Genomic DNA, 23,006 nt, shown 5'->3' on the forward strand with positions numbered 1-23,006 from the left:
CACGTTTGACAATGCCCTGCATTATCACAAGCTGCAAAAATGACAGTATATCAGCGGAAAACATGAGTTATCATGAGTGTGCTATTTGTCTTCAGGGTGTCCTATGAATATTTTGCTCACGGTGTGTATATTATTTATGTGTATTTGTATATTTGACTAGTTTGTTATTGTGTGAGACAGCCGTCTCCTCCAAGCAAACACACTCCTGCTTAATTTATAGACCTTTGTTTTAATGAGTGCGTGTGCGTGTGCGTGTGCGTGTGTGTGTGTGTGTGTGTGTGTGTGTGTGTGTGTGTGTGTGTGTGTGTGTGTGTGTACTGTCATGTGGTTGTTTTTGAGCAGCGTCCTATGAACGGTAAATAACAGGTATTTTCTGTAATAGCAGTTTCATCTGTAGGCTTAGGTAAGTAGCTCGGTAGCAACCGTAAGCTATATATCACAGTGGGATACAGGTGTCTTTCCTTGTAGCAGAAAGCCCCACCATCATAACTGTGTCGGTGTCTGAAAAACTGTTAACAATGCAAATAAAAGGAAACTGAACATTCAATTAAATGATATGAAAATGTGAGATCCGAGTGTGTCTGCATATATTAAGGACGTATTATTTTAAAGACAAGATTTCATCCACTTCAGTGTTTCCCCATGAGTTACATAGGGCTGTTTCTCTCTTTATCGCAGTAAAGCTCTGGCTCTTTATGTCGGTAAAGTTTCAGTCATGTTCTATGTGGTGTCTGCTATTGTGATGATGCTGATGAATGCTGATGAGAAGAGTGACCGATAACTATTTGGAAAAGAAACTTTTAAAATGTAAAGAAACTTTAAAGTGGTACATTTGAGGACATCATTTGATGTTGTTTTAATTGGATTTTTTTCTTTTGATGTTTTCAACATGTTGGTTTTGCAATGAACTAATACCTCGTCATTCACAACGAATGGCCAACACTTTACATGATTCATATCAAGGTGAAGCTATTTTACTCATGTCTATACAATTGCACTTCTCTTTCCAACCCGAGGCCCCCTACAGTCCATTTCAAATAATGCAAGTTTAAGGCATTTTGGCAGGCCTGAGGTCCACCCACCACATTCTCACAAAATCGGGTGGGAAACGCTGCTCTTTGAGTCCAACGTGTAAAATGACTCTGATTTAGTCATCACCAGTGTCATACTAAACAAAACCCAGGAAGTGTTTGAACAAGTGGTGGTGTTTTTGCTGCCTGTGCTGCGTTTCTTTGAAAGCTCAGACGGCCAGTGACGTGAGAGCACGGCTTGTGGTTTTCAGGCTGACTCAAAGTTAAAACATTTCTGACATCATACTGGTTTCATGAGACCCCTAATATCAATCTACGAATATGAGCCTGTGGTTAAGATCCGTGTGATTTGAATACAGACTTGTGGCTTCATTATTGGGCTGCGAAGGCCCTCATCTAGAAGGAACAGTGGTTTCCAAAGGGGCTGATACAGCATTTTCTCTGTCACTGAATGGTCTGTCCCACAAAGACCAGATATGTTTTAACAAAGAAGTACGACTCTAATCGGGAGGTGGCTTTTTGTATCCACCTCCACTTAACAAGTTTCTTTCGTCTCTCTCAGTTTGAGGTTTTAAGGCTCCAGCTTTTACGTCTCTTCTTAGTCTTGTTGTTCAGTATTTTGGATCTTCATCCAAGCTCTTTTTTGCTCCTCTTTTCTTCCACAAGCCACAGGCTGCTGCTTACGTCTGACTGGCACGATGCAGTAATGATGTTAATTGATTTAACCTCAGCCACATGGCCATTGAGAAGGAGCAGAGGAGTGAATAGATCACATAGCACCAGTAGGGAATAGATGTGAATGGGCCGGTACTCTGTTAGCACTGATTGATGCACTGAATGATGTGCTCATTCACCTCTGCACAGCAGAAACTCTTCTTACGTGTCGTGATGAATACGCCACTGAGGCTTCTGACTATGCAGAGGTAGCAGAACAGGAGCAGGTGTATGATGGGAGCGCAGAGCGTTTATGTCATAACGGAAACTCCTTCACAACGTAACAAAAATCAATACGCTGGCCTTCTAAAATGTAGTATTTATTCAAAAACTGTTGCGTCAAGAAGTTGTTAGTTATTTTCTATACTGGTATCACATGGGTTGATGCAGTTCATCCAACTTGTTGGTTGAGACCTCTCATGCGTCTCTTGATGTTCTCGTTCAAGACCGATATCCTGCTAATTCCATATGATTTTAACAACATTCTGGACTTAGAGTATGGAGTGAGGTGCTGGAGAAGCAGGAGAAGTCCTGACACAGGGCTCTATTTTGGTTTTGGCGCATGGCGAGCTGGTGTTTTCTTGCCACAGAGGAGAGTCGCAGTAGAGGGTGTGCTGTTGTCAATCAAGTGGCCCACTGCAGTCTGGTGCCAAGGAGAACCCCACTTGTGTTCTGTGACACCGGCTCTCATGCATTTCTCTTCAAATTTCTCTTAACGTTCTGTTAAAAGAAAACATTAGAGAAGCCAGATGCACCAGACATTCGTAACCATCCAAATCTTCTCTTAATCAGGTGTGCTCAATGATACATCCCACTTCCAACATGAACTAGTTCAAAGTTCGGTTCACAGATTTTAAAATGAATTACTTCAGTTCATAGTTCATAATTCAACATTTTTAACTAAGTTCACAGTTCCAAAAATGAACTAGTTCATAGTTCTTTTTTTTCATATGCAAGCTATTATTTTTCAAAATTATTGCCACAGCCTATGTAGAACCACAGACAAGTTATTTTAACAGTTTTAACACTGAAACTATCCGTCAGATTTCGTCTTCAAATCCAATTTGTGAATCCTTATCCAACCAGGGTCTACATTAGAATTGAGGGGACAGCATTTCCCCATTGTTGCTTTAACACTTTGCTGCTGTCCATTCAGTCCACACTAGTAGTAGCTGCAGCTTTCACACCTACAGTATATTCTCAAAAACATGAGGAAAAACTTGCTGCTTGAATGGTCTTTTTTTAATGAGGAATTATAAAAAGAAAAACGGGACAGCTTCAGTTCAATGTGCCGTTTCAGGTTTGCTGTTGATGTGACTGCAGATTTTTTTTTTTTTTTGAAAGCCGGCGGGCAAAGTTTGCACTGAAATATAAGATTGTTCACATCCTCACTGACCTTGTCATAAATTACAGGGCTCTCAAGTTTTTCACTTAGTTCAGTGTGAGATTTTGGCTGAAGGTACGTGTCCACAGGAAGGGTTACTTCCACACTTCCCATTCACTGTCTGTGAAAGAAGCCGTGTCACAGACACCAGAATGAATGTTCATCAGGCAGAAATACAGTACGTTCAGTTCACGTTCGCCCAAAATATGAACCACTTCATGAACTGTCGTTCAATGAACGCGTTCAGGCACAAGCTGCCCACTTCATCATAAATTGGAAGCGTGTGGCCGATTGTGCCATTAAATGAGGTTAAACAAAGTAAGCATGATTTTTCCAGAGCATTGGTATTTGCATTGCAGTTAAATCATAGGCCTGGCTGGCCAAAGTGTCAGAAAAACGGTATGTAAGCCATTCAGAAGCGGAAGGCTTGCAACACTATTTAAGGTTTTTATCGTCTTAACTGGGAGCAGTGGAACAAAAGGATTTCTTTAGCCCACAAATTAGATAATCCAATCATTATAAATACTCCAAAACATATAATATTGTTTTATGTTCCTCAAATTAAAACGGTTTTCCTTGCGTTGGACAAACACTATTACATTTTTTCATACCCAACAAAATAATAACAAATCGTGGATACAAACAAAAAATTCCGTTCATATCTTTTCCTGCATTTTGCCCAATGCGTGTCACTTTATTTGGTGATGGCTCACCCTTACAAACCTGTAAAATAACACAAACCCTTTTATTATTCTCCCCACTTTTATTCTACATCCTTCAACAGACTGATATCACAGCAAAAGTGTGTTTTGTTTTGATTATGCCCTGAATCGATAATCGATTAATTGTTTGCATCCCTAGAACAGAACCATCTGAGAAGTCGTCATTGGAAACTGTTTGGAAAAGGGCAGGAACTTTGGATAAATAGTCGTCAGGGTATCGGATGAACCACCTCTGAATCAAACTCTTACCGAAGCCACTCGGGAAAAGAGCAAAGACATCTTTTCTGTTGAGGAAACCTTTGGTGCCGCTAGTGAGTAAATAATCTCACAAAATAATCTCCTGCCATGGTGACATCTGGGATTACCCCTCCACGTCATTTCGCACACACCTGAGCCACTCCCATAGCTGCCGGTAGCTGCTGACAGGACGCCGATTGATCCGTGCTCTGGCTTACCAGACACAAATACTTGAATCCTGACAAGATGGATATGGATGGATTTTCATGTGATGTGTGCTTGTGTGATCTTGTGACTTCCATCTGACGATCCAGCTGTTGTGCAAAAACACTACAAACACAAACACAAATGCATGGAACAAGCGTGCGTCACATAAATGAACCAACAAAGGGACTAACATGGTTCTCTTATCGTTGCTCTCAATACATAAAAGTAGAGTCTTTAGGTAGAAAATAATTCTCCTGCTCGAATCCTGTATTTATGCAGTGTCCCCGCTAATATATAATCTATAAAACATTATTATTATTATTGCCAGTTTACTGCAGTCTGTGTTTAAGGAATGTTGCTTAGTTGTTAGTTAAGCATGTTGTGAAGAACAGCACTCCAGATGAACCGCAACATAAAACATTATGATTATAATAACATACAGTAGTTCCAAAGTCCCCTTATCATGAAGTTGTTAACTAATAAAGCAGAGACCATCTATCAGGGAATAAAAACTGTTGGAAGTCTCTCAAAATGACGTTGTTTCATGCCTGTATGTTTTTTTTTTTAGCCTCAAATAAGAGCTTATGAAACAATAACGAGGGTCAAAAGATGATCTGCACGCAGCTACGCTCCGTGTACACAAACCGTAAGTCAATCAGCTCCTTTGGCTGAGGTCCACAAACCAGCTTTGTGTTGTTGGAAGGCAGCTAATGCCGGCCTGCCAGGACTTCTGCTGTAATAATATCACTGTCATATCACTGTTGGCTGAGGGGCCGGGAAGGGGATTTCCACCGTGGATGATTGTTACCATTCACAGCGCTGTGATCTTTCTGACAAAGAAGGCGATCTTCTACCTGTACGACCTCATGACGACTTCTTTTTTCTAATTTATTTTCACCAATTATCGTGACTGCAGTAGTTTATCTGCCCTTTTCCCATCTCAATGTCAACCGTAACTTATTTGCTGCAAAAAAAACGATCCATAGCAAATATCCCCCAATAAAGAAGCAGGCCTATTTTCTTTAAAAAGTAAAACTTGAATAAAAAAGAAAAATATTTTTACTTCACAACCCGGTGATATTTATGGTAATCTAAAACAAACATTTAAACATGGATACGGTTCAATGTCAAATCCTCCTGCATGTTGTTTTGGAAATTCAACAGAAAAACCCCAACGGGGAGTTTTCATAGGCCCTCTTCTATACTGTGGCTGAAGGCTGCCCTCTCATCCTATTGGTGCGTTTTGAACTTAAATCAATCAGTCTCACTGATCTCTGGCCCGTGGTCGAGGAGCCGGAGCCAAATCCTGTGAATCGCTTTGGCCGAGCTCAATCCCTCTGAGCCAGAGTCCTGGCGCGTGATTGGATGAGGGGGATGGGGGAAGGCACGGTCATGTTCCACTTATACAAAGGTTTAGTTTTGCTTTCGTTTTGACTTTCTGTCCACGCTGTCAGCAAAGTCTTTTCTTTATGATGACTTACAGTCAGCAAGAAACTGAAAATACCTCTCATGTCGGGCGTACCAGATCTGTGGACTTGTGTGTGTGATATTAACATTGGGCTCAGGGAGACTGGTTGGTGCTCATGAAAGCTGGACCTTGGCTTCCCAGAGTGGGTAGGAGCTGTTCTGTTCTCTGTCTCTCTCACACACACACACACACACACACACACACACACACACACACACACACACACACACACACACACACACACACACACACACACACACACACACACACCACCGTATTTTAACCTTTTCTGCCCGTCTGAGTCGATGTGTGTTTCTGTCTTCCCTCGTGTATCTTTGACAGTTGGAGTTACTATTCTTTTGGCTTTGAACACATGGATTCTTTTTTTTAGACATTTTGTTTTTAAAAAGACTTGAGAGCATATTGCTTCGCTCCACTGGCGTCCATCCCTTCCATAATAACATTTATAACTGAAAGTGTTTTACCTGTTAAGATTCTGTGGTGTGTTGGAATCTGTTAAAACATGCTGTTGTGTAGTGATACATCGTTAAAGGAGCAATATCAGAGCATTAATATAGTATCCAACAGTGTCTTTTTATCAAAGTTTCTCGTGGCTTTGTTGGCATTTGCTTTTAGTGCGTGTTCATGCATGTGAGCGTAGCTAGGGACCGCCGTTCTCTACTGCTCTTTTGTCGGTTACAGGTCTGTGTATCTGTATCCACCTTTATTATATTTTTTTATTTTACAATACTAGATTATCATAATCACATCAGATACTTCCAGTCCTTTGTTCCCCTCCTCTGCTGCTCGTTGCACAGTAGTAACTCTCTGGTTGTACTTGGCAGCCGTCACGTGTACATTTGTGTAACTGTATGAGGGCGAAGAAAACAGTTTTACTTGAAGACGTGGCCGGTAAACCAACCAACACTCTTCTTTCCCCTCCAGGCAATACCACTTGAACAGCAGCACTACCACTACCACTCCGGATGTGCAAATGGACATGTACTCGGGATTCCCTGACGTGGACTTTTCCAGCCTCAACCTCCCTCGGAATGGAGACTTCCCCCAGGTTGGTTTCACATGGATGTTGTTCATCTTGTCCATGTTTGTATTGATTTATTTTTATTTAAGTAACATTGACACATTGTAGTGCCCAGCTATTCTATTCCCCCCTCTTGCTCTTTCCATCTATCCCTCTTGCTTTCTCATCTGAGGGAAGGGCCGTGCCTCCCTCCCACTTCTTTCATCCTGTGCCCCATGTGCATTCAGCCCTGCTTAATTTTACCACAGAGAAGCCTGATTAAAGGCTAGCGTAGTCTAGACGACTGCAGCGGTACCTGCCCCATTCCTGTCGAGGCATGTCATTAATAAGACACTGTAATTTAACGTCCTTCTACACACTCTTCAGAAGTCACCGTTGGCTAAACCCGGGGATTTCTTTGTAATTTTCAGACATGCTTTCGAATGACGTCTCTGGAAAGTTCCCTTTAAGTAAGGACAATGAATCGAACATTAACCAGAGAGCAGACTATTTGGGTGAAGAAGACCCTTATTTAAATTATCTAAAATATAATTAGCAGGAACGTAGCGTAACATGAAAGTCAAAGCAGTGCCAGAAAAATATTTCGTCCCTTAAATCAACAAATAATCAAAGAATCCTGATCACCATTTTGTCCTGCAAACCTGCAGGATCCCCCCCACCACCACCCGATGAGCCTGTCTGGGAGTAGAGAGGGCGCAGCTATCTGGGCTTCTTAGTTCAACATGAGGCCAAAGCAGTAAATACTGGTGTGAGGGCTGGGGGAGAGGGGTGACAGCAGGCAGACAGCAGTGGCCAAGGAAAGGGCATTCCTTACATTGATTATGCATTTTTAAAGCTTTCCACTGAATAATCTAAAATGGTCTTATAGTATCAGCCCCCCTGCGACCCTGAATACATGATAAGCGGTAGACGATGGATGGATGGTCTTATAGTATCAGTTTAAACTGCTGGATTTCAAGGTGCAGGGCTGCGATTCTTCAATAAAACCACGATTCGCATTGCTGGGTAACGAAACCCAGTAATGTGGAGCAAAAATGAAGTCTATGACACATGAAAAGGGGAAAAAAATCAAATTTTTCTTGCAGGTTGCTATATTATTGAATACATCTAATGAAGCATTCACGAGACTCCAGTGCAATAAATTACAAGTTATTTTAGATTGAATACATTTCCAATGCGTTAGGGAATGTCACTCTTTAGATGGCTTTGAGGAATATTTATCCTAAACTGCTCCACTTTCTGTCTCTCTGGAGTCTTTAACAGCCTGAGGCTGAAGCTTACGGCAGTATTTGACACGTTTATTCAGTTCGATGTTGAACAGGGTTCTGTCAAATTCGGTTAGATCCTTGGCAGGTGCACATTATTATGTGGTTGGCATTGGATCAAAGTGTTAAATCATTCATTTTTTTACACTTTCACTTAAAGCATTGTTATGGCTCAACATCAACTATTGGTCTCCAAAACCCTGAAAATACAGTTGTCATTGTGAACTTTGAATAATTAGGATACTATGCAGTTGTTTGTCAGCTTGAAAACTCAAATGTGATTTAGCGGTGTAATTTTTTCCTTGGTTTAAATATGCTGGGATATGACAAAAATCTGTTTCCATAAGAAACGTATGGCCTCACAGTGGTCATTTTTTTTTACCGCTGCGCTGGTTTAAACGATCCCCCGTCGTCACTGCTGAACTCCAGCTTGGTTTCCTGGCAGTGGAGAGGTGGAATGTTTTGGTGCCCGAGTGTGAGAGAGGGACCTTCTATGCTTGTGTTGTGCTTTCTCAGCTGTTCTCTCTGGTTGTGGACACTCCCTAACATGTGAGGCACGCTGAGAAAATGTAAGTCATGGGGTCATCGTGACTAATACCCCCCCCCCCCCCCCCCCCCCATCCTCTTCTTTCTTTTATCTTGCACAATCAGAAAAGCAGGATTTCATGTTTTCTTTACGCGACTGAAACATGGATGTGATTTGTTTTTGTCAGGTGACTGCCATGTTTATCGAGCCATTTCCTAGTTTCAGTTACAGCTGTCGTGAGTGAGATCTCTCCCGGTTTGCACGGCTTCCCACGGCGCTACAGTTTGTTTATGCAGTTCACCAGAGCTCTGTTGGAACATCCCCTATGGAAGCAGTTGGAGCTTGTGGACAGGATATCTGAGATTGAGACATTTGAGAGTTGATATTCATAGATTATCAGTCACTAGCTGATTACTGAAATGGAATATGTGGCCTCTGTACAATGATGTGGGTGAAGTTGCCCCCTCGCTTTTTTGTGAGGTTTATTTGATTTACAGTTGAATTGTGCGTCAATTCAGTTACATCACAATAGAAATGTCCAAATGATTCCCCCTATGAAGCATTAAATCCTTTATAAAACTTAAGTGACAAACATACATTTTCTATTTTGTAGATATTCATAGTTTACAGAAAAGATGGCATCTAGAGAAAGGCTTTTATGGGACAAAATAACAGCAGCATGCAGTAATTGATTGATTTATCAGTACCAAGTTACGCAGTCCTCTCCAGTAAATGTCCCCCAAAGTAACCATAACAAATGAAATCCTTTCGTGGGAGTCACTGGGCCTAATGACAATAATGAAAATAAAGCATTATTTAAACACTCATCTTGGGCACAGGGGAATTAAGATAAACAGTGGAAACTTTTAACAAAACCAAGTTGAGGCTTCACCATATTGACTGATTTACATTAAGTCTGTACTAAACAGAACTGCAAGCCCCGAGTTCTGTGCTGTAAAATAAGTTCTATGTTCAAACTGATTCACCGTGGGCTTGAAGGGGAATTGTACACATGTGCACACCTGTATCATTTGGGGTCATTTGTGGATCTGAAGTATGTGAACTTTTTATGAAGAGCGTCAGAATGAAAACAAGACTTACTGGAAGACCCCCCCAAAAAAACAAAAAACAGAGCTCATTCGCTAACCACTCTGGCTAACCTCAAAGCGTGAATTCATCACTTCGACTTCGCTTTGCAGGCACACAGAATCACACACACACACATGCTGAATACTATATATACTGTACGTACATGCAGTAAGCCATGTTTTTGGCCTCCTTGCAGGGTTGATTTCTTGCTACACACTCTCGTTCTTTCTCTATGCGGTTCCACTATTTCACCCACATGCTCATGTGCAGAAGAGGAAGAGTTTATATGCATTACGAAGAGTGTGCATGTTTCCCTCTCACAATGATTTTTATTTATATATATATATATCAATAAATAATTCTTTATTTTTTATTATATATTTTTCCTCCTTGAAATCCAATGGAATTTGTAGCAGTTTTGCACTAGGACCCAGAAGAGATTCTAACAGAGCAGCACCTAAGCTGATGTCCTGCTGTTGAATGTGACTCAGCCAGCCGACTCCTTCTCCTGTCTTTGGGTGCCGCTGCTGTTTCTCCCTCATACACACACCGTCAACACACAGATAACACACTATGGCGTTATTGCGTATTGATTTTTTCACCAGCTGTGTACGGGTCATATCAGTTCATCTTTACACCCCTCCCATGCAGTCTGTTTCACTTTTGGTTTTCTGTATATGGAATCAGAACCACTTTGTCTAATATGCATCAAACCCAAAAGCTTAAACATCTTTAGCCTTTAACCCGGTAGCCATGAGTAGCTATTATTCTGTGATTTAAGGTCAGAACCTCTTATCTAAGGTGACGACGGGACAATATCCCTAACATACTGTACAACTTTTTAAAATGGAGATCTTCTGATACCATTTTTTTCATTAAAAAACAGGTCATTCTTCCCTCTATATAATATATCTTTTTTAATTCCTGTCCTTAATGTATTTATTTCATAATGATGCTGCTGATCCCTGCAAATCACAATGCATCTAGAAATGTCCAGTTGCTATCCATGGAGTGTGCAATAAGAGCAAATGTTTGTTTCACTCTGAAGCTTCTCTGGGTTTGATTTTGTTGACAAGGAAGATGATCTTGTTTTTCTTGACTTATTTCTTGTGGCAAGCCAATCATGAAGCAGATCAGTTGGCATGTCTTAGTTCCTTCCTGGTACTCGGCTCAATGGCCTACTTTAAAGGAGGAAGTTAAAGGTTAATTTGAAATGTTAATAGTTGCATTGTTTTCTTTTCGGGGAGTGTTTGCTCCACCTCATCCACTTTAGTGTTCAACAAACTTTGGATGGTTCAACCTCTATCTGGGCTGTATTTGATAAAGACTGTTCAATAAATACAGTTCTTATCATTCATAGAAGCAAAATGTAGATGGACTGCACCCTTTGTTTACATTGTCAAGGCACATGTATGGTGTTTACAATGTGCTTGCAAAAAAGATATTACCACCCAAACATAGTGCCTGTGCAAACAACAGTTTCATGCAACAGAGGAAGTTTTGTGCATTTCCTGCTGCATGTCACAGGAACCGTATGTAGCTGATTTGATGTACGCAGTTGTAGTCAGGACTGGCCGGGATCAGCAGATGCTCACACAGCTGGAATCAGGAATCGACGAGAAGCTGGAGTCACAGACTAGGAAATGAAGGCGGAATGATGGAGATCTAAACTAATTCAGCACACATGCGGTCTCCTTACGCTCGTCACCTGGACTGTTGCAAAGCAGCAGGAGTGCTTCTGTGCCCATGAGCCTGCATGTCATAGTGTCTGAGCGCCAGCTGTGTTTGTGTGTCTTCCTTCTTTCTTTAGAAGAAATAATAATAAACTTTTTTGTATAGCACAGTTACAAAGTGCTGTACCAAGCTGTGTTTGTGTCTTTGAGTATCCAAAAGAGGCTCATCAATGATTCATGCCTTTCGTGACCCTCTGTGCCCAAACGTACACACACACACACACACACACACCAGAGGATTCCCACTCATAGCACGATGACACCATGGACAGGCGCCACTCGGTCTCTGAGAGTCTGACTCCCTTCAGTCCAGCAGAGATGGACATTACAGTACCTTCACCACGCTGACTTGATATCACTTCTTCCTGGAAGCTGACTATGCAAATGGACCCTCTAGTCCATCTGTGAGGGAAACAAATAGCATTCATTCTGTTTTTTTAACAACACTTAACTCATTTATGGGCCGCTCTTAAACAGTTAACGTTTCTTCTCTAGCAGAAACACATGTTATAACAGCGTCTTCAATCAGCATCTTTGCATTTGTTGAAATAATCCATTTGCCAGCAGATTCCCAGAATATTATTTTTTTCAACAATCACAGCTGTATTCCAGTAAACCGGAATGACCATTTGTGATGAAGTATTTGTGTATAATTGTGCTCCGATATAAGCAGTGGTTGAACCCTGGAAGACCCAAAGCAAACATTCTTGACCACTTCAATGTAAATGACCTAAATGTAAACTGCCTCCTTCTGACTGTTTGTTTTAGCATAGGTGCATGAGAAAACCATAAATGTGGTTGTCTTGACAGGCTAATACATGAGGTAAGTCTGCTGGGAAATGGAATTATCAGAAGTGACACTCTGCTTCAGTTGGCTAATTAGATAGCTGGGTTGCTTCTTCGTATCAGCTTTCACACCTCCAAACTAAAGATCCTTAACACTGTCAGTACCAGAACAGCAACCTTGGATCTGAGCAGATAAATAGACAAAAATCAGAGTTTGAAGTGAGACAGGCAGCCAGGCAGGGAACCTGTCTCTCAATGTAATAATCATTAAATAGTGGCCCGGGCCCATTACCCATAGCGGTAAGCAGCGGGGTGTGAGGAGCGGCCAGGTCCACAGCGCAACACTGTTTACACTACAAATGCGGTTGAGTTACACCATGTACAGTAAAATGGGCCCGACTGCCAGTAACTCGAGTCACTTACCAACAAAAGCATCATTTCCTGAAAGCTCCTCCCTCCTCCCTCCCTCTTCTCCCCACCTCTCCCCTCCCCTGCTCTCTCTCGCTCGCTCTCCAACCACCTTTTCTTTTTTTGGTTTGAGCTCTGAGGAACTAGTCCACAATCACTATGACTAAGCCCTCTATGCAAATACCTGACTGTCCCGGCGCAGCAGGAAGCATGTTCTAGACTTGCCCGTGTCTTCGCTAGCGACAGGAACAGGCGCTTCACGCGTGAGGCTCATTGCCCAGAGGCACTGCGGTAGAGGCAGATGTGTGTGTTGAACCAGAGGCTGAACTGTGAAAGGGCGAGTGACTGTTTGGGTGGAAGTGCACCAGCTGTAAGGTGACTAGCAGCACATGGAAGAGGCTGTCGCGTTCAGGGATTTAAGGTGAAGCAGGAGTGTGTGTGTTTTAAACCCCCTCCCCCCGCACTGCAGCGTTTGGACCCATGTCTCTCATGCAGCTCTGGACTAAATTGTATTCACAGCTGGGACGACCGCTTCCCAAGGTACTGGTACTTTTTTTCTATACTTTACTCTGAATTAAGTTTGTTGTTTTTTAAGACTTATTGTTATTTTGTTGAAAACTCCTTTTTTAAATTAAACTGTTGGATAAGGAATTGTGCCGAACTGAAATCTGCTTGTGTGACGAGTTTTATTGTCTTCTCAAGCGACTTCTAGATTTTAATGAGCAGCTCATGGCTGTTTTTAATTTTAACTTCCTTGAATGAATTTTGAAAATACTTCCTTATTATCGGAACACTAACGGAGGAAGGCTTGTGATTTTTTTTTATTTTTTTCTGGAGCTCTGCCCACGTTGGAATCTGTTATTAAAAGAACATGTTAAACCGTTAACAGTAAGTTAGTGGCAGGTTACAAACCTAAACGCTATGAAAGTCACTTTCAGTAAAGTTTTTGAATTAGTTTTCTCATTTGTGCTTAGACAGGCTGGTTTCCCGGACAAAGACTGAGCCACATCCGAGACAAAGACACATCTGACGATAGAAATTTCCTTTGCACTTTGTTGTAGAGTAGCACAAGGCTTAACTCCTGCTACATAAATTGATAATCCACTCATTTAAAAGACAAAAATGCCAAATAAGGTAACTCAGGTTTGATGGTTGCTCCGTCACCCAGGCCTCCTTTGAGACTCCCGTTCCCAAGCCAGGAACTATGACAAATGATTGTCTGCCTCACTCCATGCTGTCTTCCAGTAAGTGCACGAACCCGATATCTTGTCAGGTCTAAATAGCACTCTTGTCCGTTTACTGGATGCCTATTAAATATGGCCATTGTTGGGCTGCACTGTAAATAGAAAGGCTGTTTATTTTTTTTTTTTTTTCTCATTCATTAGACTGCATTGTGGTCGTGGAATCATGGCTCAGATCAGTTTGATGTCTCTATTGGTTGCTGAAGCCATTTCCACTGAATTTCTCTTTAGTTTGATTGGCTAATCTCACCACGTCAGCATTTGTTTTCCCCAAGCAGAAATTTGAGCGCTTGAAACTAACTTCTGTTTTTTTTTTGTCTTCGGATGAAAAAAGGTACGGCGTGGACATTAGTTGAGCTGCCCATATGAAAGAGGTTTCATTCCTCCTGTTCATAGATGAGGTGACAGTTTATTTTAAGATAATCTCATACTTCTGCAGGCTGAGTTAATGGTTTTCTTACAAAACTACATTTTTTTTATTTTTGTGCAAATTTTCCAACAATTGTTTTTTTTTTAGCACAGACAAAACGTGCCAACCTGTCCTTTAAGGGGTGCAGCACGACAGCTTCTAGTGGGCACATGTTGTCAGTTTCCTGGTATGACGTTAAACCTCAATCACGACCTGGCGTGCTGCTTACGGGAAGTGAATAAATGATGGTGAGGATGAGTGAACGCATGGGGGGATGGACATGTGCTGTTGGTGGTGGAGAGAATGGGGGAGCGAGAGAAAATAGAGCCTGGATGCCAGAGATACAGATGTCTTGCACTTGAAGAGGAAATTAAAGGCTGCCACCTTGCTTATCTCGCACACGCCCTCTTTACCAATACCTGCCTATGTCAGCAGTAATTACACCTATCAGGAGCATGCGCTGAATGCATCACACATCAGTGGCACTTCTAATTGCAACAGTGGAGTCACTCCGGGTGGTGCTCGGTGAAAACCACCACGGTGATGTCATAGCTAGTTATACAACAATTCACACAAGAAACAAGATGCAGTTAATTCTAACAGGGTGAATGAATAGAATGATTTCAGTTTTTATGCATCAGTCGTCACCTGCCGTCCTTAATGCCTTATTGTTGTCTTTTTCACCTTTAAAAAAAATCAACCGATGGGTATGATTTGGTTAACTCATAATTGAAAGGTCCCCTTTGTTCCTGTCTTTTGCTATAAAGTTGGCTGTTTAAATAAAAGGCTCAAATGTGATAGTAATAAATAAATCAAGGTTCAGCTAGTCTATAGTGTATATAGAAGGTGGTCATAGAAGTTCTGGAGTCAAAACCTCGATTCGAGCTACATTTTTGAATGAAAATTGCAATAAGGCACAATCATTTGCCAAAAGCAAAATGTGTGTCAAAATAGCATTATAAATTAAACGATACTGCATATATGTCCTGTCCAACACATCATATTGTACTGACATAAGAAAACAATGAGAATAATGTTAACATTTGATAAATCATATCCCTGTTGCAATAGTGGTAATAATAATCACAATTAGATCTTTTTTGTTCAGCCTTATGTCGCGCTACTCTGCAGGACTTGTGTGAAGAAATGGTTTTGGGCCACTGTATCTTTTAGTGGATTCACTCCATGAGTAATGAAATGAGTAAACATCCCCCCAGTTAACAGTAGCTTCCTGGCTAAGAACCAAATCAGCAACTTATGGGCATGGAGCCCACCAACCTGAGCGTGGCACGTAAGCGGTCCACTGACCCCGGATGTGTGAAATCGTGGGTGTGAAGATGGAAGAGAGCAAGGTTATTTGAGGCGATATGAGAACCTGTGAACATGTTTGGTTTTCTACAACTGTCCTATAGTACTGGCCTCGTACATAGAGCGCCATCGTTAAATCTTCAGACTCGCCACTGAGAAGCTTTTACTTTGAATATCAATTTAGGCTGCAAGCTTGAATAACAATTTACACACGGATGTCAACATGAGATAATGTTCTCAAGGCGGGTCAGTTGAAGAGTTTTGAGTGTGTTGATCTCTGACATAGTTAAATATTCCACTCTTAATTGTCTTACAAAAGACAGTTGGTAACAAGAATCTGGCGTTGAGCTCCAGGTTGTGAAAAGTAAAGCCAATGCATTCTTTCTAATAGCCAGCAGGGGGCAACTACTCAGGTTGCAAAAAGAAGACTTGAGAAAATGATGCTGCTTATCTGTTGGTTTATTATAAATCACTGTAAACATGAGTTCATGGTCTCAGTCACTAGTTTCCGATGTTCTTCATTAAAGCATGTTGTTGTTGTCCTCTATAGACAACATAAACGTAACTGTATGCAGAGTTCTTCTACCATCAAACACAGTCACAGTGCTTCACTCAGAACTAAATAACATTGATATATATAACATTGGCAGTATCCCTCCAGGCCATGTTGCATGTGACCAATGACAGCCTTTGCCCTGTTGCAAGTGTTGATTTCTGCATAACTGAGACGTCATCTTGAGTCAACACTCACATCCACTTTTCCTCAGCAGCGAGGACGCAGGGACACACATGCAATCAGTTCATCACGCAAATACGCACACAGTTTGAGACCACACAAGTGACTTTTCTTCTATTCATTTCACAATCACACTTTTTTTCTGGGTTTTTTTCTAGTAATGTTTTGGGGATTTTCAAGTCGGTTTTTAGTCCTTTTTTATCGGGTCAAGACAGAGGTTTAAATTAGAGACTCATACTCAGGTCACCCTTCAGTGGTCGACACTTCCTCTCGGCACCAGCCCAAATACATAGCAGATGAAATCTCTCTCTCTCTCTCTCTCTCTCTCTCTCTCTCTCTCTCTCTCTCTCTCTCTCTCTCTCTCTCTCTCTCTCTGCTTAATCATCTGTTCTCTTATGATTTTCTCTTTTCACTCCACTTGTTGTCTTATCTGCCTTTTTAGCCTCGAGACAGAATCTCAATTTGCCAGATAGATTTATTTGCGGGCAGCACAAGCCTCGTTTCTAGCAGACGGCTCATCATAGGTTCCGGCTCTCTCCTTACATATACACAACTGGCAGAACGGCTCTTTGAACCAGCTCCACCATTGGGCTGCTTAGCCGGGACACTTGACATGGCATCCTTTTATTTTCCAGAACATATGAAAACACTGGAAAATACCAGCAGGCTTGAAGGCAGCGAGCACTCCCTGGCTCGTTGTACTCAGACTTGGCAGGACATGAAGGCTTGCCTGTCAGGAGGTTGCTGGATCTGCTATGCCGCTTTGATTGACCTGGAATAGTGGGTCAGGGAAAGGCTTCACTTGGCTAGCTGTGGGCCGGACAGAGATGACATAATTCTTTTTCTTCTTTTTAAAAAAAAATTCTCATAGCCCATATAATTGTTTTATTTCAGCACAGCTGGTCGAGGAGATTCAACCTTGGGTCTTCACATCATTAAAAGCTCTGATTGAATAACAATTTCCAGAGGCCCTTTCAACATGAGTTAAACGCTCTGGCCGAAGTAGAGCTCTTTGTGGTCCGTGGAACAGTTGAAATGCAGTGAGCTGTTTTCTAGACCTGAGACTTTTCATTGTCTGTGAAGGACTTTTGAAGGCATTAGAATGCCTTTTTTTTTTTGGCTTGTGTGACAAAAGGGGGTCCAATATGGGATGTAACATATTCATGTGTGCACATAAAAACACACACACAGTGGCTCTTTGACAAATTGGCTCCCGGATCAAAGCTGTCTTCCAGGATAAGTTGATTTACGTCTGCGTGTCTTCAAGAATACAAAGGCAGCTCCTACCGTCCACACATTGGTGTGATACTTCATTGAAAAGAGGAAGGAAGGCTACCGGTCTCCTCAATAGCAAGTCAGGCAAGGAGCCAATTTGCCAAAAAGTGTCTGCTTCAAGAGCAGGAAAAGCTTTGAGCTGTTCTATTAAAGTCACAGCCCAACAGATATGTCAGGGATGTAAGACATGCAGACAGCTTGGCATAACATAACCCCAGACAGAGAGACACCAATGGTGGCTTTTCAGTTATGGGCCTGGACCCACCATATTAAAACACACACACACACACACACACACACACACACACACACACACACACACACACACACACACACACACAGCCATCAATCAGGTTCTGTTGACTGCAGGGACAAGGTCAGCAGCTCAGCCCACAGGGGAGAGCCTGGGGCGGGGTTTGTTTTAGCTGATCATACGGGTGTGGAGGGACGGCTGGTTTAATAACCTGTCATCCCACCCAGCCAGATAAGACCTGCACTACCTGCATGACCACAGCGTTTTATTAGCATCCGTAGCCCTCAGATTGCTCATCGTGATTTCATTCACACACCCCCATCGTATTGTTACAGCAACATTTTCAGGCTCATGCAGGATTTATAGCCATGCAGAGTAGCCTTGAACCCTATAAGGGGCCACAGGCTTTTACGTTTTAGTTTGCCTTGGTCGGTAAACACAGTAGTTTACATTGTCTTCATTTGGTGCATAATGGTGTTAGCAATATAATGACATCTTGTCCCTCATTTAACTGTGGAATTGTGTGTGTGTGTGTGTGTGTGTGTGTGTGTGTGGGGGGGGCAGTGTCTTGTTTTCTGGCCTTGGAATAAAAGCTGGCAATGTGTAGGAGGGGGAAGCCCGGGACCTGGCCAGCCCGGATCCCCGGCCTTGTGCTGGGCAAGATTACTGAGTGTAACAGGATGTTCCCCAGTACTATATACAGTTGTTCTCACCTTTTTAATGCCAGGGCAACATTTGTTTTGCTTCTAATATGTAATGTAAAGGCAGAAAAGTGCATCACTTAACTTTGTCATGAACTGCATTCAAAATAATTGGGGGGTCTTAACAGGTGGAACATCAGTAAGGAATCATGTCCCCGTTGCCGCTGGGGCAACATGTTGACATGTCAAATGTTGTCGACATTTCAGACATGCCAATGAAACGTCTGGTGAGAGGCAGCACATGTGTCAATGGGGCCATGTGGCTGTATATACAGTCCTCTGGGCACCAAGAAAGACAGCACACAGGATCTGACCAAACACAATGTAGAGGGGCAACAGGAAAAAATGACAAACATTCACATCACATCTGAGTGAAGCTGTTAATTTGTAAAGAGGCTATCATTTTAAGAGCGTGGAGCTGTCAGTGAACACAAGCTGCTTCTCCTGGACTTCTCCCATCTGATAAACCGTAATATTTGAACCCAAGAGGTCTGTCAGGATGCACACCTATCATTGATGGGACATGATTAGAAACCAGAAAAGCTCCATTAATCATCTCCAGGCAGACAACTGTCATTCTTCAGAAACTCAATAAAAGGCACATGTACAAATGTACCGCTTCTGTGGACACGCAACGTGATGAGCTGTGTGTGTCTGTGAGCCGCTGTACAGAGATCCTCGCAGTAAGTCCGTTTAGATTGGCGGTCACAAGGATGGCGGTATCTGTCCGTGGTCTCCTCTTTTACAGGGTTGGTGTTCAGAGGAGGATATGCTGCCGGCTTTGGCTTTCAGGGCAGAGGAGAAATTGAAGTGGAAGAAGGAACACGTGAAAGGCAGGACAAATGACGTGCACATGAGCTTTCACATGTTCTCCCGTGTACATGTACACACCGTCGCACACTGATTTATTAGTTTTTCTTTCCTGTTCTCAGAAATTGCAATAAGGATTTCAAGCTGATTTTAATTATTTGAAAACAATTTAAAAAGAAACGCAGATAATGTTTTTATTACGCAGCAGAGAAATATCGAGCGAGAGACGGGCAGGATTAGCAGTTATATGGCTGTGTGCTGAGGAGGACCAGATTAGCATCTGAGCAGTTGGAATTCAAGCCTTATCTCTGCTCGGCAGGGCCCGTCTTCGGAAAGTAGATGAACTAGCCTTCGGTCCGGGTCTGCCGGGGGGACAAACACTGCTGCCTCTGTTACGCTCTGCTTAACAACTCCATTAGCATGGTGCTGAGGTCGGCCTCGTCTTGCTTAGCACCAACCAGCCTGCTACACTTTCCTCCGATTGCTCTGGTCCTCTTAGTGCCGGCGCTGCATCGGCACAGTGTGACACGACGGTGAAAACCTAGAGATCACACCCTGATGTAACACACGGAGCAATGACCTGCATGTCCAGATACAAACAACACAAATTTAGGATTTAATTTCAGCTCGACCTCGAATGAATCCATTAAGTCATTAAGGTTTTCATAAACCATGATTATTATTACACACTGTATGTATGTATTATGACAGCTGTAACCCAAGTCCAGTTGTATTTTCTTATCAAATCTGATTTAAGCTGTTTTTTTTAAATAATTTGTATTTAATCAAATCCAGGTCTGTAACGAAACAAAAATGAGACTGTTTTCCATGATGAAATACTCGTCTCGGTACATGCTCATCTCTGTGTTTCCACAAATATGCTTCTGTGGAACGATGGTGTCCTTTTTCTTTTCTTTTTTTCCCCGAGCCTTGTTGTTTACTCATCTAGCTTCAGCAAGCGGAGCCAAAAAAGGAGGGTGGAGAGCAGAGGGGGCGGGGCAGAATCGGATGGGATAGCAAGACACACAGCTGATAGGATAAACAAAGAGAGCAGAGAAAGGACACGCGGTAGAAAACACAGGTTGTGTGTCAGAGTGGTGGTGATATTTTTACTGGGAGGGACCCTCTTTACATCAACCGCCCGAGAAAAGGCTCCACCAAGCGGTCTGCAGGGCAGAACAACTTTGGAGAGGCTGCTTTCAGAGCTCATGCCTGATCTTGCCCTCAGGACACACACACACACACACACACACACACACACACACACACACACACACACACACACACACACACACTGGGGGGAGGAAAGAGAAAGGTAGAGTGAGAGAGTTTAAGAGAAAGCCAGAGCTCCGAGCAAACACTGATAAGCTGAGTGCTGTGCCCTTGAAAAGCTCTTTCCAATACTCAAACACCCTCCGAGTTGTTTCTCTAACGTCAGAGGGCAAAAATATCCACACATATCTGTGAGAGCTGAGCCTTGTGTTGGTCTGCCTGCTGTTTACCAGCCATTTAGTCATGTTAATACCCAGAGCTCCACATCTTGCCTTCTCATGCCTGCAAACATTTTTCCCGCTGAACCGTGAATAATGACAGAAGCTTCTCAGCAGAAATCAGTAGCAGCATATTGCTGGGATTGAGGCAGCATCATAATTTGTCATCTCGGTTTCAGGCCAGTTTTTACTTTGGTTTGTTTTACAGCGTGCACCGCAAGCAGCCGGTTAACTAAACGAGGAAAGAGCTGCCCGTCTCTGTCCAAAAGTTTACAATCTCAATGTTCTCATCTGAGAGAATACGCTTAGTTGTCCAACACATGGAAGTATCCCTAAAAGTGAGTGCATACTGCAGTCTCACAGTCTGGTAGTATTCAAGGCTGCTTCCTGGCCCTCTGGAGGGTGTAGTAGGAACACGGGGTGTGGGAATGATATACAAGCACACACACACACACACACACACACACACACACACACACAATTAAATAGAGATCCATACTCCCATTTCCAAAACATGTGTCTCCTCTGTTCAGCCTGCTGTTGTCTTCCATGTCCTTCCCCATCACTCAACCCCCATCTCCCCACATCCCTGTTTATAAGTCTCCTGAGGCTGAAGGGCTATGGGGGGGGGGGGGGGGGGGCTAGTTAAAGAACATGGCATGCTAATGTTTCGCTAAGGATATGAATAGATGGCGGACTGGAAGGCAGCCACAGCTGAAATGACCCACACCGACACAAGCGCTCTCATTATGCCCACCCCTCGCTCTCCGTTTTACGTGCTCGCTCTCACACATCTGTGTGTGATTAGACTTTTGTTTAGGCTACTCGTGTTACTCCCAAAAGAGTGCAGCGGCTGGATCCGGAATGAATGGGCCACCTTTATTGTCCGTGGTTTACTCCCATCCATAATCCTTTTGTTTCTTTCTTCAGTGTGCACTTATTACTCCTCTTCTGAGCAACCTGTGTGCTGTGTCTGCTAGAGGTTATGTAGAATTAGGAGTTATCGTCCTCCTTTATTTTCCCATGAAGCTTGATGGCAAAGGGAGTTTTTGGAAAGCTGTGGCCTGGCTGCGGTTTCATCCTTTGGTTCTGATTTTAATTTAGGGATCTACGTGTCACAATATTCAGCTCTTTTACAGCTGAATGTCCGTGCAACACTCGGCCCCGTATGTTGCACTCTGTTCCAGAGTTTAAACTTAACACCTCCTCTTCCTCTTCCTCTGCCTGCAGGACCTGTCCTGCATTGATGACCTCTCCACAAACTCTCTGTTCTCCTCTCCGGCCGACTCGCTGTCGGAGTATGCTGACGCGCAGCCCTTCATCAGCCCAGACAACCTGAACACGGTGCCCACCCTCTGGGACGTCAACACTAGAACCACCACCACCACACCAGCACAGAGCCAGCTTGAGGTCAGGAACAAGCACACACACACACACACACACGTCATTACTAGAAACACTACCACAGCAACAGCTCATTTTACAAATGCAACACAGACTTTAATCTCTAATCTGGACACACTGTTCTGGCTCTCTGCCACTTTTCACTCTCAGATGGGTCTTTTTGATGTAGCTGGATTTGTGTTCATTCTTCTGAAGGTCAACACCATCCACCCACACAGGAAAACGACTTTTATTTTTTTATTATTTTGTTGTATGCAAGGCAGAACCATGGTTGAATGAAGGTGTTCCCTCATTTGTTATGTAATGGATTTAAGCCAGCCTCTATCAATTATCTCCTTGGGTAGTAATTAATTGTCATGATCAGTTACTGAATATTTCCTCTTTGTTTGTCTATATTTGGCTTTTATGCAGCTGTTAATTCATCCACAGTTTGAAGATCTTTGCACACCAGACGCGTATATTTTGTTTGAAATTCCAGCATGTTTAAAAAATAAATACGACGTGTATTTTTTTAATATCCGTCAAAAGCCAAATATGGCATTATGGCCGTTAAACTGTCTCCCAGCATAGACGGGGTGGAATTTAAAGATAAAACCCAACGGACTCGTTGTGCAAGTTTTCTGTGCAACGATCAAAAAACATGCAAAATAGGTGTAAAAAAATAGGCAAAGGCCTTAAGTTTGACACAATAAGTAGCTTTGTGCTTCATAACAACTAAAGTATCTTACAACTTTATACAGCGGTCTAAAATTATTATATCCTTCTAA

At 42.6% G+C, this 23,006-nt stretch overlaps 1 protein-coding gene across 3 annotated transcripts in view; it reads left to right on the forward strand.

Moving 5' to 3' along the window:
- sbno2b (strawberry notch homolog 2b) overlaps window positions 1-23,006 on the forward strand; it is a 57,684-nt gene that overhangs the window by 14,459 nt on the left and 20,219 nt on the right. For 2 of the 3 annotated variants that reach the window (XM_084012077.1, XM_084012078.1), the window contains exons 4-5: window positions 6,709-6,832; window positions 22,066-22,245. In XM_084012077.1, the coding sequence (XP_083868203.1) occupies window positions 6,709-6,832; window positions 22,066-22,245 (304 nt within the window). Of the gene's footprint in view, window positions 1-6,708; window positions 6,833-12,813; window positions 13,153-22,065; window positions 22,246-23,006 lie in introns of those variants that run through there. The other variant, XM_084012079.1, reaches the window with a different exon arrangement.

This window comes from Eutrigla gurnardus (genome assembly GCF_963514095.1).
Source record: "Eutrigla gurnardus genome assembly, chromosome: 6".
Taxonomy (NCBI): Eukaryota; Metazoa; Chordata; class Actinopteri; order Perciformes; family Triglidae; genus Eutrigla; species Eutrigla gurnardus.